Source organism: Gekko japonicus, unplaced genomic scaffold (assembly GCF_001447785.1).
Source record: "Gekko japonicus isolate JY-2015 unplaced genomic scaffold, Gekko_japonicus_V1.1 scaffold671, whole genome shotgun sequence".
Classification (NCBI taxonomy): domain Eukaryota; kingdom Metazoa; phylum Chordata; class Lepidosauria; order Squamata; family Gekkonidae; genus Gekko; species Gekko japonicus.
The window spans coordinates 145,428-161,725 of NW_015168068.1; the positions used below are offsets into that span (position 1 = coordinate 145,428).

Sequence of the window (16,298 nt, forward strand, 5' to 3'; positions counted from 1 at the left end):
CTACCCCCGCTTCAAACCGAGGCCCGCGGCTTGCAGCTGCCGGGCCTCACCGGTCTCCCTCCCCCGCCGCCACCGCTGCCGCTGCTGGGCCTCACCGGTCGCTCGCTCCCTTCCCCCCGCACTGAAGCCAGGTAGGTCGCAGAGCGTTTCCTGCGTATGCGCAGGGACGCTCTTTTAGTTTTGGGGGGATTTAAATATCCCCCCGATAGTTTTTTAAAGTTTTCAAATTTTTGTGCACACCTGGGGACCGTCCCACGTGTGCACAAAAATCTCCCTGCCCCCCAGGTGCCCCAGGTGCCCCCGGTGCCCCCGGTGCGCGGATTTAGGTATCCGCACGCACGGGGGCCACTTCACTATTAGATATATAGATGCTGTCAGTGATGGAACTTGGCTGATGCCCAATGTATTGGCTATCTTGTAACTGTGGCTGCTGCAGCAACTGGGAGTAAAGTTGAACTGTAACTCCACCATTTGTGTGAGTAATTGCGGTTTGGCAGAAAGCAACAGGCTGCAGCCTGCCTTGACTCCTCAGGCCCATAGCAATGGACCCTTCTGGAGCTTTCCAATTCATTGTCTCCCTATGCCTTAACAGTTTTTATTAAAAGAAGGTTTTCTTTGGAAATAGAATGTTTAGTTGACCAATTTCCTCTGATAATATTTTAGCCTTGCGTTTATATGCTCTCAGGAGCTACTAAAGACATGTATGCTCCAGGTATTGAAATGGAACCTGTATAAACAGAATTTCAGCTGTTTATTAGGCATATGTGTCTCCTTCACAAGCAGTAACCTGACAAGCAACTAGCTAAGAGTTTATAGATATGATCTTCAAAATTCACAGAGGAAACATGACTTTCTATTGTTCAACGTTGGCTGCTCGTTCCAGACTCCATCACACGGCAGCTTTTTTTATGTTTGGTAACACGTTTTTTTATGTTAGGTAACCCCTTTTTATGCAACATGTTTCATTTGGTCCATGCTAGAATTTCACTCTTCAAGACTGCCTACATTTGACCTCCTATTTAGAGTGTACATGCTCCTTTTTCACAAATTCTCGCAAATTCCAGATTAGATTATGTTGTATGAATTTAGAGACAGCACTGGATCGGTGAAATTTAGTAATTCTGGTTAGTTTACAGAGATAGCGGTAGAACAGCTGAGAGGCAAGTATGCACACAAACAGGCGTTGTTATGCCTCCAAACAAGTCTACAGTTGCAGGGTTGTACTCTCCTAAGACACACTGTTGCCACCCAAGTGTCACTTAGCAGCCAGTCCCAGCCAGCAAAAAAACAAAACACCCCCCCCCCTCCAACTTCTTGTGTCTTTTTCTGGTCACCAATGTAAATTCCCTTTTAGTCCCTGTCCTGCAAGCAGGTTAAACTTCAAGAATCTGCAACAATACAATTTTCCATAAATGAATAATGTGTTTGCTATTTATGGGCATGAAAGAAAACACCGGTACCATCTAAGAATCTTTCCACGCATGCCAGCCTTCAGCTGGGACCTGGGGATCCTCTAGAATTACACCATCTCCAGACTACAGAGATCTGTTCCCCTGGAGAAAATGGCTGCTTTTGAGGGTGGACTCTGTGGCATTGTACTCTCCTGAGGTCCCTGTCCTCCACAGGCTCCTCCCCCAAATCTCCAGGAATTTACCAACCTGGATCTGGCAACCCTACCTCCCCCATCCCCTGCTGGAGGCCAGGGGGGACCTGGCAACCCTATTTCCAAGTATTATCTTCAAAAGCAGAGATACATATGTGTTACACAGGAATGCAAGTTAAAAAGGTAGGACTAGAGATTGCCTGTTAAATGTGAATTCTGTGGAAAACTTGAGCATGTTAATGTGTGTAATGTTATAAACAGGGTGCTTGGCCCAACAGGAAAGCCTGCCTCATAGCAGTTCTATCAACCCAGAAACTAAGGTTGCCATACTCCAAGTAGGGCCTGGAGATCTTCTGGAATTACAGATGATGAAGAAGAAGAGATTGGATTTATACCCCACCCTTCACTTGGAGTCTCAGAGCGGCTTACAAACTCCTTTCCCTTCCCCTCCCCACAACAGACACCCTGTGAGGTGGCTGGGGCTGAGAGAGCTCTGACAGAAACCACTCTTTTTCAAGGACAGCTGTGCCAGAGGTTGTGACTGACCCAAGGTCACATCAGTAGGTGCAAGTGGAGGAGTGGGGAATCAAACCCGGTTCTCCCAGATTAGAGTCCGTGCACTTAACCACTACACCAAACTGGCTCAGTTCCCCTTGAGAAAATGGCTGCTTTGAACGGTAAACATAATTGTCTTATAGAAGAGGAGGAGGAGGAGGAGGAGATTGAATTTATACCCCACCCTTCACTACCTGAAGGAGTCTCAGAGTGGCTTACAATCCCTTTCCCTCCCCCTCCCCACAACAGACACCCTGCAGGTGGGGCCTTTGAGAGAACAGCTCTGAAAGCACTTATGACTGACCCAAGGTTGCACCAGCAGCTGCATGTGGAGAGGTGGGGAATCAAACCCAGGTCTCCCAGATTAGAGTCCATGCTCCTAACCACTACACTATACCTTACTCTCTCCCCAAACCCCACCTTCCTCAGGTGCCACCCACAAATTTTCCAGAATTCTCCAACCCAGAGCCAGCAACCTTGCCTCCATCAGTGATAAATGCTTTATTTATTTTTTTTGACAAATCTTCCAGCTGAGATGGTAAAGTTCATTGACTGACTTTTGCAAAAGCCTTTTATTTTTCTAGTCAGGTGAATGCCCAGGGCTTGGTTCACACCCCTCTGGATTGGGTAATGATGCAAGCAGATGTAAAGGGGGGCGGTGTTACTGTGCCTTTGAGAACTCTGCAGAATAAGGGTTTTCATCAGCCTGTTCTTACTAGTGCATGTTGCTGAAATTGTGAAATAAGGGGCATGGCTGTTGACTTACGTGTCTTGCTTTTTGATAAAGGAACCAAATGGGTTTTTTTTCTCTTGGCAACAGCTGCAAGGTATGCAGAAATTAAATAGGGGAAATCTTTATTCCCAGCGTGAGAACAACCCACCAGATTAAAATTCTGCCTATTCTTCTTCTGTAGAGTTCCTGGGAGCCCTGCCAGAATCAGTACTCTTCTTGGCAGACCCAGAATGGTAACCCCCCCCCCCCCCGGAATATTATAAAACCTGTTGTATAAGTTAATCTTCAGCTTCTCTGCCCTTGAAAAATACAATGGGAATGACTAAGCAGATCTTTAACTCTTGGATTAAGTTCAGCCAAAGCAGACAAGGCTGACTTATCCATAAGGCACAGAAGATACAGTGCCTAGGACCCATGAAACTTTTAGGGGCCCATGGAAATGTTTTAATTTATTTTAAGATCAGAAGAAAAAACTGAACTTTTAGGGTCAAAAAAATTCCCCCCCCTCACATCAGAAAAAAAAATGAAATTTTTAGGGCCCATTAAAATTTATTAAATTTTGTCCTAAAACAAAAAATGTTGAAGTATTTAAAGTTATATCAAAAATAATTTTTAATATTGATATTATGGTGTTAGGGGCTCACAAAGGCAAAAATGCCTAGTGCCCATGAAAGTCCTAATGTAGCCCCAAGAGGAGAAATGAATGGTCTTCTGCAGATTCTTCACGGATCCGGCATATTTTGCCGGCCAGTTACACATCCAAAGCGCTTCTGGTGTGGCCACTGGGAATTGCTCCCAGAGATGGCTGCCTTCAAATGGAAAGCCATTTATCTGGGTGAACTTGATATGGGGAGAAAGTCTTTGGCCTCTGTGCCATCAGAAATTCACTAAATGTGGATCTGTAGGGGAAAAAATTCAATGACTGTAAATGTCAGTGAACTTGCAAGAAGCATTTGGCATTTTTTAAAGACCATCATATTCATTTGCAACATAAGCTTTTGTCTGTAATGTCATCATCTGAACTACTGGACTTCACCCTACCCAGACTTGAGACCTGCTGAGCTGGGAAAAAAAGAGATAGGGAGTCACAGGACATCAGAGGCAGAGGCCAGGAAGAGAGGAAGCCAGAGGTCAAGTTTAGGACTGTGATAGACAAAGAGGGAGGAAACATATGCCAAGTGCCAGGAAGTGTACAGAGCCGTGGAGGAATAATCTCCACCTTTGAGTAGTCTCCCCCTCTGGTCTGCTGTTTTTCTTTGGCTGCATTCACATATCATTCGATATAATGCTGTTTTAGCTCTACAGGTGTCATATTGTTAGCCTGATTGCTCTATTATTATCAATATTGGGGAATATGAGATATTATGAAATAGCAATAGGCAATAAGGGAACCTTTATATACAGGGGTCCCGCTTCTTCCAGAAACACCAGAAATAGACACGGATGCTAGTTTCAAGATATAATTATTCCTTTACTGTAGATTTGTCACAAGCAAACAATATACAAGCACACACACAGTTACACAGCTTCTAGGAAATTAGATAGAAAATCAAGAGACATTCGCATGAGCAGGATATTTTGTTGAGGGGCAATATTTACCCGTCCACGACAGGATGGAGCAATCCTTAAGAAGAATGAGGGAGACAATAGGGAAATGGGGTCATGTCTTGAACCAGCAGACACGTGGAAAGACTCTTGGGTAGCTAATCCAGAGTCAGCAAGATAGGTAGGGTTTAGGTGCAGAGAGAGAGAGAGACCACATGGCTGGGTGCCCTCTTTTATGAGGGGGGCGGGCTTGGGAGGTTGGGTCAGGCTGGCCACATCCCGTAGTCACATGTCTCTTGGGGGCGGCCTAAGCTGGTCACATGTCTTGGCCCACCACCTACTCAGGGCTCTTTTTGGGCAGGAACGCACAGGAATGGAGTTCCGGCTGGCTCCTGAGTTGGCCACGCCCAACAGGAGCTCATTAGCACAATAGGCCACACCCAATAGCAGAAACTCATTAGGATTGGCTACATTAGGGGTGTGTGACCTAAGGAGTTCCTGCTACAAAAAAAGCCCTGGGTTTTGACAACAAACAAGGTAAACAGAATAACATGGGGGTGTGGCCTAATGTGCTAATGAGCGGTGCTGTCAGGGTGTGGCCTAATATGCTAATGGGTTTTGCTGTTGGGTGTGGCCTATTATGCTAATGAGTTCCTGCTGGGCTTTTTCTACAAGAGCCCTGCACCTACTAGTCCGTCCCAAAAACATGCTATTGGAGCAAGGTTTAGGGGGAGGGGATTAAGGGCGTGGACAATACTGAGATCTAGTAACTTTGGGCAGAACAGTAGCACCTGAAGGGATTATGAGTCATGTGGCTAGAGTCACTGTCATTAAAAAGACTTGATTGTCTTATGGCTGTCTCTTCAGCAAGGTGAGACTTTGTGGGGGAGGGGAATACTGCCTGCGTGTGCTGGAAGAAGCTTCTCATGGTGTTGGGATTCCTTTGTCTCTGGTCTTCTCTCTTGGTTTACAGTGCTACACGTGGCTTAGGGAACTGGTCCATCTTACAGCAGTAAGAGGGCAGGTAACTTCCAGGAACCATTGGCACAACATCTCACAGGAAAGCTTTCTGCTTCTAGGTGTGTGTCTAGCTGGCATCCTTTCTGGGTCACCACACAGTTCAGTTCCTTTTTGCACACAGATTGCACAGTCCAGTTTTATTATTTATGAACTTTGTCCATAAGAGCGCAATATACACCTTGCAAGGCAACAATATAAAACTGGATTATTCTGTGTAGAAGTTGTAAAAGTGATTGCACCACTTGGGAACAGTGATCATAATGTTGTTGAGTTCAACATTTGTATAAATAGGGAATTGGCCAAAAAGATTCACACAACCACTTTTAACTTTAAAAGGGGTAACTTCTCTGATATGAGAGGACATGTGGGGAGGAAACTGAAAGGAAACGTAGAAAGGGTCAAAACCATTGGGGAAGCTTGGAAACTATTTAAAACTATGATCCTAGAAGCTCAAAAATATATATATTCTGCAGGTTAGGAAAGGCACAAACAAGTATACGGAAAAGCCTGCATGATTATCAAACAAAGTAATGGAAGCTGTAAAAGGTAAAAAGGATTCCTTTAAGCGGTGGAAAGCTAGTCACAGTGAGGCTGATAAAATGGAACACAGGCTATGGCAAATAAAATGCAAGTCTGTGGTCAGGCAGGCAAAAAGGGAATATGAGGAGTATATAGCAAAAAACGTAAAAACCAACAATAAAACTTTCTTCAAATACATTAGAAGCAGGAAACCAGTATAATTGTTGTAGTATTGGGAGTTACATGCTCCTGACAGCTGGCCCCGACCAGGAGTCTAGCTTCAGTATTCCACAATAACTGTAGCTTCCAAATACTCGTCAAGGGTAGCCCCGAGTACAGCACATTACAATAGACAAATAGTGGGTTCCATGGATGAGCAGGCTCGAGTCTAGTGATCAGCTCAACTTTATTTGTGATTTCGGCAACAGCAAGACAAGAATCCAGAGCCTCAGCTCTGTTAAATAGCATGCAATTGCCACACACAAACACACCCCACTCCCAGTGATAGGCTACTACATAACATTACTACTAGATTGGTTACTTTCAGAATCCTGGCAGGCTATTGTTCTTGTGCCCCAAGCTCAGCCAGTCTCTGGGGTGATTCAGTCAGGGATGATTCAATCCTAATACATAACACCCCTCCCCCCTATATTCCAAAGCACCTTAACAGACATAGTCTTCAAGGTACACTGGCTTGCAATGTTCCCTCTGTGAATGCCGGGGCTCCTGCGGGAGTTGACCCAACTCTGGAGCCGTGCTTGGTGAAGCAGGACCTGCACTGGAGTCCTGCGACTTGGGAACAGAGTCTGGGAGGTCTGGAGCAGCCGGTACAGTACCTTCCTCTTCCCGGCCACCCAGCTGCACGCTGTTGTCTGGGGGGCCATTCTCGGTCCACTGTGGTGGTGGTGGTTCCAGGCTGTCATCCTCCTCCTCAGCAGAAGACAGGTCTGACTCTGTGGGCAGGAGGCAGCAGCAGAGCTGGTCGATGTGTCTGCATAGTAGCTGGCCCCCATCCATTGATACCTCATACGATAAGGATCCGGTGACTCGGGTAATCCTTGCAGAGATCCATGCAGGGCCTCTGGAATAGTTCCATGCAAAGAAGGGTTCCCCTGGAAAGAGTCCTCTAGGGGCCTCCTGGCTCACTGGAGTGTGGCACAACTCTGGGGCTCAGTCTGGGTGCAGGCGGTCCAGCCACGTTGTGTGGTGGTGGCCCATTAAGAGTTGCATGGGGCTGTGGCCAGTGGACACACTTGGAGTCACTCAATGGCCAAGCAGAAAGACTGCCAGTCGTCGGTTCCAGTCCCTGTGGGTGAGCCGCTTTAGTGCATCCTTGGTCGTCCTCACCATCTGCTCTGCTTGTCCGTTGGTAGCCGGGTGGAATGGAGTGGACCACACGTGCCTGATGAGGTTCTGGTCTAAGAACTCCTTGGACTCTCCCGAGGGGAAGGCGGTGCCGTTATCAGTCACAACTGTATCCGGTAGACCATGTGTACTAAAAATCTGTCTCAGGGCCCAGATGGCTGCATGGGATGAGGTCGAGGCGACTGGCACGACTTCCAGCCACTTGGTGTAGAAGTCCACCAGGAGGAAGAACAACTGCCCGTGGAATGGGCTGGCAGTCCAAGTGCACCTCTGCCCACGGCGTGTGGGTAGACTCCCATTGGTGAACAAGAGCCCTCGGAGGTTCGGGCCGTGTCTCTTGGCAGGCCTGGTGATGCTGTACCCAGGCCTCGATCTCGCTGTCCATTCCTGGCCACCACACGTAGCTCCTGGCCAGCGCTTTCATCCTCACGATTCCCAGGTGGGTCTCGTGCAGGGCTTCCAAAGACTGTTTACTATCCGGCTACCCCATAGAAGGCACCCTACCTAGCTCCTGGCCAGCGCTTTCATCCTCATGATTCCCGGGTGGGTCTCGTGCAGGGCTTCCAAAGACTGTTTACTATCCGGCTACCCCATAGAAGGCACCCCTTGTGCACTGAGAGCTCATCCCGGTGGGATGCAAACCCTGTGAATTCTGAGCCCACCTGATCCATGAGCCATCCAGTGAGCTACTGGCATTAAAGTTGTGAGTGAGTGATTTGGCTACTGAATAAATTAGCTTGCTCTGGAGCCATCCTTCCTGAGCTAAGACAAAAATCTATGAGATGGAGGCTAAAAAACTGTGAGCTAGCTCACAGAAACTCAGCTTAGAGGGAACGCTGCTCCACATGGGCCCCAGGACCACTGGAATCAACTTTCCCAGCTTCAGAAATGTCTGTTAAGGGGACAGAACAGCAGGGAAGATCTGTTACCATCAGTACCTTCCAGTGACATTACTGGATCCAACTCATTGTTGGGCATTGTACTATTGTTTTGCGGTAGCAATAATTTGCAACTGGGTTAGAACATAAGAACATAAGAAACGCCAATGTTGGATCAGGCCAAAGGCCCATCCAGTCCAACACTCTGTATCACACAGTGGCCAGAAATACCAGTGCCAGTGACACCTTTAATGCCCTAATGAAAAAAAATCCTTGCCTATTCTCAGATAGGCTGCAGCCATTTTTTTCTAGCTTCTGCATCTCGCACTGAGTTGTTTGGCAAAGAGCAGGGCTATTTTTGGGCAGGAACGCACAGGAACGGAGTTCCGGCTGCCTCCCAAGTTGGCCATGCCCAGCAGGAACTCATTAGCATAATAGGCCACACCCAACAGCAGAAACTCATTAGGATTGGCTACATTAGGGGTGTGTGGCCTAACATGCAAAGGAGTTCCTGCTCCAAAAAAAGCCCCGGGTTTTGACAACAAACAAGTTAAACAGAATAAGAAGCAAAAGGTGGGTGTGGCCGGATGGCCACACTTCTGGTAACATGGGGGTGTGGCTTAATATGTCAATGTGCTGTGCTGTCAGGGGTGTGGCCTAATATGCTAATGTGTTCCTGCTGTTGGGTGTGGCCTATTATACTAATGAGTTCCTGCTGGGCTTTTTCTACAAAAAAAGCCCTGGCAAAGAGAAATTATCAGAGAAAGACTTTTGAAGAGCTGGAGATAACAGTACTGGGGAGAAATTACATTTGTTGAATTAGACCTTTTGCAGTTTTTTTTACGGCATAGAAGCGCTACCTAAAAGTGGCAAACTATTATCCGAGCTCTTCAGAGAAAGGCATTAAAATGACCCAGTTAAATACTGCAAATATTTTAGTTGTTTCTTTCTTCTGAGGGCCAAGCAGCTGAGATGGTAGAAGGTCTATGTTTGGATCATCCACATATTTAGGGTTGCCAGGTCTGGGTTGGAAAATACCTGGAGACTTTGGGGGTGGATCCGGGAGAGAGCAGGGTTTGGGGGAGGGGAGGGGCCTCATCATGGTCCAATGCCACAGAGTCCGCCCTTCAAAGCAGCCATTTTCTCCAGGGGAGCTGATCTCTCAGCTGCAGATCAGTTGTAAAAGCGGGAGATCTCCAGGCCCCACCTGGAGGCTGGCAACCCTGCACATATTGGATGGAAAAGGCAGCTGTGGGGCCTCCCAGTCTGGATAGGTTATGTAGTTAGGATTGCCAGCCCCCAGGTGGTGCAAACCAAGGAGAGAGATCACGGGAAGGAAGTGGAAAAGGAAACAAACAACCGTGATATATTATGCCACAAAAGTCTCCAAAACCCAGAAACTTCTTTTTCCAATATTCAGTTTACCGGATGCAATTCAAACACCATCAACACCAACGGATCACGCATATCATCTTGTTTCGTGTACAACTTCGTCAAAGTGAATATTGCTGAAATTCAAGATTAATCCATTTAACAGACTCACCGGTAATATTTCATAGTGACATTCTTCAAAATCCATCAGTGTAATGTCAATTCCTTCAGCAAAGACAGGATATATTTATTTTATTATTTATGTATTTATGTAAAACATAAGGTTGCTCCAGTTAATCGTGGTGCTGCCACTGAAAAGGCCTTCTCTCGTGTACCCACCAAACGAGCTTCTTGGATTGATGGGACAATCAGGAGGCCTCTCCCTGTGATCTTAATTCCCGGGCAGGAACATATGGGAGAAGATGGTCCTTCAGATATGGTCCCAAGACATGTAGGGTTTTAAAAGTCAAAATTGAACTGGGCTTGAATTGGGCTCAGGAGTTGATCGGTAGCCAGTATAATTGTTGTAGTATTGGGAGTTACATGCTCCTGACAGCTGGCCCCGACCAGGAGTCTAGCTTCAGTATTCCACAATAACTGTAGCTTCCAAATACTCGTCAAGGGTAGCCCCGAGTACAGCACATTACAATAGACAAATAGTGGGTTCCATGGATGAGCAGGCTCGAGTCTAGTGATCAGCTCAACTTTATTTGTGATTTCGGCAACAGCAAGACAAGAATCCAGAGCCTCAGCTCTGTTAAATAGCATGCAATTGCCACACACAAACACACCCCACTCCCAGTGATAGGCTACTACATAACATTACTACTAGATTGGTTACTTTCAGAATCCTGGCAGGCTATTGTTCTTGTGCCCCAAGCTCAGCCAGTCTCTGGGGTGATTCAGTCAGGGATGATTCAATCCTAATACATAACACCCCTCCCCCCTATATTCCAAAGCACCTTAACAGACATAGTCTTCAAGGTACACTGGCTTGCAATGTTCCCTCTGTGAATGCCGGGGCTCCTGCGGGAGTTGACCCAACTCTGGAGCCGTGCTTGGTGAAGCAGGACCTGCACTGGAGTCCTGCGACTTGGGAACAGAGTCTGGGAGGTCTGGAGCAGCCGGTACAGTACCTTCCTCTTCCCGGCCACCCAGCTGCACGCTGTTGTCTGGGGGGCCATTCTCGGTCCACTGTGGTGGTGGTGGTTCCAGGCTGTCATCCTCCTCCTCAGCAGAAGACAGGTCTGACTCTGTGGGCAGGAGGCAGCAGCAGAGCTGGTCGATGTGTCTGCATAGTAGCTGGCCCCCATCCATTGATACCTCATACGATAAGGATCCGGTGACTCGGGTAATCCTTGCAGAGATCCATGCAGGGCCTCTGGAATAGTTCCATGCAAAGAAGGGTTCCCCTGGAAAGAGTCCTCTAGGGGCCTCCTGGCTCACTGGAGTGTGGCACAACTCTGGGGCTCAGTCTGGGTGCAGGCGGTCCAGCCACGTTGTGTGGTGGTGGCCCATTAAGAGTTCCATGGGGCTGTGGCCAGTGGACACACTTGGAGTCACTCAATGGCCAAGCAGAAAGACTGCCAGTCGTCGGTTCCAGTCCCTGTGGGTGAGCCGCTTTAGTGCATCCTTGGTCGTCCTCACCATCTGCTCTGCTTGTCCGTTGGTAGCCGGGTGGAATGGAGTGGACCACACGTGCCTGATGAGGTTCTGGTCTAAGAACTCCTTGGACTCTCCCGAGGGGAAGGCGGTGCCGTTATCAGTCACAACTGTATCCGGTAGACCATGTGTACTAAAAATCTGTCTCAGGGCCCAGATGGCTGCATGGGATGAGGTCGAGGCGACTGGCACGACTTCCAGCCACTTGGTGTAGAAGTCCACCAGGAGGAAGAACAACTGCCCGTGGAATGGGCTGGCAGTCCAAGTGCACCTCTGCCCACGGCGTGTGGGTAGACTCCCATTGGTGAACAAGAGCCCTCGGAGGTTCGGGCCGTGTCTCTTGGCAGGCCTGGTGATGCTGTACCCAGGCCTCGATCTCGCTGTCCATTCCTGGCCACCACACGTAGCTCCTGGCCAGCGCTTTCATCCTCACGATTCCCAGGTGGGTCTCGTGCAGGGCTTCCAAAGACTGTTTACTATCCGGCTACCCCATAGAAGGCACCCCTTGTGCACTGAGAGCTCATCCCGGTGGGATGCAAACGCTGTGAATTCTGAGCCCACCTGATCCATGAGCTATCCAGCGATCCTGTTTTTTGAGGATCACGAAACCGCAGGGAAAATCGGGCGAAGCCGCGGGTCAAAATGTGGTCGCGCGGCTTTGAGTGGGAAATTGACCAAAAGAAGCGGGGCAAAGGAAGGCGTGACCGTGGCACAGCTCTTGTGTGAAATCGGTCTATGCCTCCCCCCAGCGGGAGCTGTTCTCTCAAGAGCAGTACTCTCAGAGCTCTCTCCCACCCCCATAAAGCTAAGAACAATGGCAAAATGATATAAGACTAGGGTCACCAGCTCCAGGTTGGGACATACCTGGATATTTTGGGGGTGGAGCCTGAGAAAGGTGGGTTTCAGGGTGGGGTAGAACTTCAATGGAGTATAATGCCACAGAGTCCACTTTCCAAAGCAGCCATTTTCTCAAGATGAACTGATCTCTGTTGCCTGGAGATCAGCTGTATGTCAAACTTGCTTTCCCTTTTATTGCTCGCTTGCCATATAAGTTGGTAGGGTGATCAAGAGAGTGTGAATTTCAAATACTTTCGCTTTTAAATGCTTTGAAGTAGATTGTTGCTTATCATGCCTGGGAACATCCACCAGCCTTGAGTCTCAGCTTACATGGCCTGGCTTCTGCCTACATGCTGGGGGGATATCACTAAGGTGGGAACACTGTGCCATTGGTTTAGGTGGGTGGAATACCTGGGGGTGATTTTAGGGTCCCTGTTTGAACCTTGTATATCTATTGCTTTCACACCTCCATTTTAACACAGCCAACGTACAGGCTGGATCCTATCAATGTCTCAATAAACTTTACCTTCTTCTGAATGAGTGTCGTTGGGAACTGATTTCTCCAAGAGTCTGACACTGTAATAGCAAGAGACACCTGAAGGTTGGCAACCCTACACAAGATACAGGGTCCCCCCCCTTCCTTTTCTTTCATTTACCTTCCACCATAATGCTGCAGAGGCTTCTAGATTACCATTCTTTGTTAGGTCAGTGTTCCTTAACAACTGTGGATATTTCTTCAGTGGACTCTAAATGTCAGCAAATAGCTCCTGATGACTTTGTTGAGATTGGGTGTGTTCGTGTGTGTGTTATATAGACATGTACAGAAGTTTTCAGTACAGAAGAAACAGAGGGAAAAGCAGACAGACTACTGTGAGTAGGCTGAAGCCTCTTGTGAGTAGAGAGTCTGCAAGAATAAGAGTGCCTCTTCATATGTCTGTAAATCGGCAAATCATGCAGGGGTTCCAGTGCTTTCTCCTCCAAAGATAGCCAAGTCAAGTAAGCAGTGTCCCAGGAACTTCTTGCTCAGGGCACTGTGAAAGCATAACACTATTTTTTTGTGAACTCAATTTTTCCTGTGTGGTGCTTAACAGACTAGAACAGACTTGGGAAGATGGCTGGGAAGCCCAAACTGCATTATGCCAACGGAAGAGGGAGAATGGAGTCCATCCGCTGGCTACTTGCTGCAGCTGGAGTGGAGGTTAGTATATCTGTAAACAGAAAGAAAGGCAATGCTGGGTGAATGAACTGATGATCAAAAGGGTCTCTGTTGCAACTAAAGTTGCTCAATAAGAACTGGTTCAGTGTCCCAGTAAGTATATTCCTTTGTTGGTATCTCCCTTATGCACTTTCCTAATGAAGAGTGTTGTAATTTAATTGCTGTGCTTTTTCAGACGTGTTTTGATTTACTTGTTCCATTTGTCTCCTCTAAGAGAATAGATTACTCACAGCACATGATGGACCATTTGTCTGCCAACATTGATATTATCTATTCTGATTGACAGCAACTGACCAGGGTCTCAGGCAGAGGTCTTTCATATCACCTGCTCCCTGATCCTTCTAACGGGAAATGCTAAGGATTGAACCTGGGACTTTCTTCATGCAAAGCAGATGCGCTGCCATTAAAACTCAGCCCCTCCCACAATTATCATACATTAAGTAAAGGTAAAGGTTTCCCTTGCTCGAAAGCCAGTCGAATCCGACTCTAGGGGGTGGTGCTCATCTGCATTTCCAAGCCGAAGAGCCAGTGCTGTCCGAAGATTTCCCCATGATCATGTGGCCAGCATGACTAAACACTGAGGTGCACAGAACGCTGTTTCCTTCCCACCAAAGTGGTACCTATTTATCTACTTGACATTTCCTGCTTTCGAACTGCTAGATTGGCAGGAGCTGGAACTAGAGACGGGAGCTCACTTGTCGTTTTCTTCGGAGACTTCTCCCACAAGAGATATCTCACACAGCAAGCTAATTAAGGTAGAAATCCTCACTGTCTCCAATTTTTTAAGAGAAACAGAGTTACAGTTTTAAACTTTTACTGGACACTACAGCTGATTGGGCTGGGTTAAGAGTGTATAAGAATTTTTTACCTTTTACCTTCTTGGAACGTCTTGTTGGCTGCTGCCAAACCTGAGTAAAAAACAAACATACTGGGAACTGAGTCTTAGGAGTGAAAGCTGCCCCCAGACGCCTAGCTTGTTAGGATCACTTCATTAAACGTGTTTCTTGCTTGGTATCTTAAACTTTGGGAGGCCCTGAGTATTTCTCACTCAGCTTTTTTTCAATATCTATCAGGGGGCACGCCTACTCTAATCCGAGTAATAAATTTTAATCTGCAAGCAAGCATACAATGGGGCCCCTTAAGTGCCCAAGGGAGCCGGAAGAATTCTCCCCACCTATACCTAAGCAATCGAAGATAGGAAATTACTTTCTCTCCCAAGTATCCACCACTAACAGATTTTCTGTCTTGGCAAACCTTCCTGACTCTCCTCATGAAACTAGTGCTTCAAACGCTGGTCCTGATGAGCCCCATAATGAAAGGAGTGGCTGCAGTAATGATGATCTCGGTCACAACTTGGATCCCTCTGGGCCCGAGAGGGCACCCACCCAAGCAGCAAGGATCCACCATGTAAATGAGTCTGTAAAAGCCTCTGCCTGCTCCTTGGCTGATTTTTGTTCTCTTATGGTGAGAACCACGGTGCTTATCTGCAGTAAGCTAACATCCTTGCATTCTAAGTTGGTCCATATAATCTCCCTGAGTCGGAGCCACAAAAAAGCAGTGGAGGGAAAAAATCCTTACATTCCAGCATCCCTCTCCTTGACTCGCTCTTCTCAGGATACCACTCCCAGCTCCAACTTTAAATTAGAGTCAACCTCCTCCTGGCATCTGATGTTACAGCCACATAAAATATGCTTAACGATTTGCGATGTTAAGGGCCATACTCCATCTTGGCATACAAATATTCTCACGGTGAGGCATTTAAAGTCCCTCCTGATGATCAAGCAGGTTGATCTGACGTTGGTGGAGCATCTGAACAATCCCAACCAAGCACAAAAGATCTTGCTATCCTTTGACTGCCCTAAAATTCCTCAGCTTCTACTGAGCAAGAAATCCTTTCTTAGATACAAAGGAGTTTTTCCTGTAATTGTTTTTCAGCACACTATAGTTGCCCCATTACTTCCTCCATTTTCTACAGCTGCACCGACTAGGCCGACAACCCTCCTCAATGGTGCCTCTGCCACAGTTAATCGCAACACATCAAATAAGACTGGGTCAAATGACATGACAAACTGGACAGAATCTGCTGAGACCTCTTGCTCCCTGGGAGAGTATCCTGTGGGACACCTTGACCTGGAAGAAGACCTCCTGGTTTCTGATTTAAATGACAGCGGTATCATATTTTTTGCAATATTTCATGAAGCCTTCTCCAATATAACATCACATCTTTACACTTCTGCCAAATATGAAAGAAGCTGCCCACCCGTATCTTACATTTCCAGCAACTGTCAGACATTCCAGGATACATTTTGACTAATTTCTCTGGCGTTATATACCACCTATAGAACATTTTATATAAATTCTCTTTAAAAGGGACCGATTTTGTTATTCTTACATTTGTTTTCCATATTTGCAACCAATAGTCAAGATCAATATTATGACCAAAATTTTGGGCCCATTTTATTATACATTCTTTAATTACCTCATCCTCCATCTTAATCTGTAACAAATACACATAGAGTTTCTTAATTAATATATCATTTGTTCCATATAAGAGTGTATCAAACGACGATTGTTCTGTATAAAACCCCTGAGGTTTTTCTTTAGCATATCTAGATTCCAGCTGTACTCTTGTCCACCAATCCAAATATATATCTTGTTCCTCTAATTCTTCTTTAGACTTCAACCTATCTTCCTTTCCTAATAAGTCTTCATATCTAGCTACTTTTCCCATATCCAATAATATAGGTTGAGTAAATGCTTCCACCGGAGAGACCCATTTTGGGATCTTCACATATATATTACATCTGATTCTTTCCCATACTGACAGCAGTGCTTTCCTTATCAGATGATTTTTTAAAATATTTGTGATTGTCCGCTTTTTGGAACCAAAGATAGGCATGCCATCCTAGCTTTAAATCATGTCCCTCAAGTTTTAACAGTCTAGTATTTTCGATACTTTCAGTCTCTTCTTGGAGCGCTGCTCCTGAAGGAGAG

The 16,298-nt window shown here is 46.6% G+C and overlaps 1 protein-coding gene across 2 annotated transcripts in view; it reads left to right on the top strand.

Moving 5' to 3' along the window:
• Positions 1 to 13,199: 13,199 nt before the first annotated feature.
• The window catches only part of LOC107113273 (glutathione S-transferase-like), a 26,411-nt gene continuing 23,312 nt past the window's right edge, over positions 13,200 to 16,298 (top strand). For both annotated transcript variants that reach the window (XM_015414582.1, XM_015414581.1), the window contains exon 1: positions 13,200 to 13,286. In XM_015414582.1, the coding sequence (XP_015270068.1) occupies positions 13,200 to 13,286 (87 nt within the window). The remainder of the gene's footprint in view (positions 13,287 to 16,298) is intronic.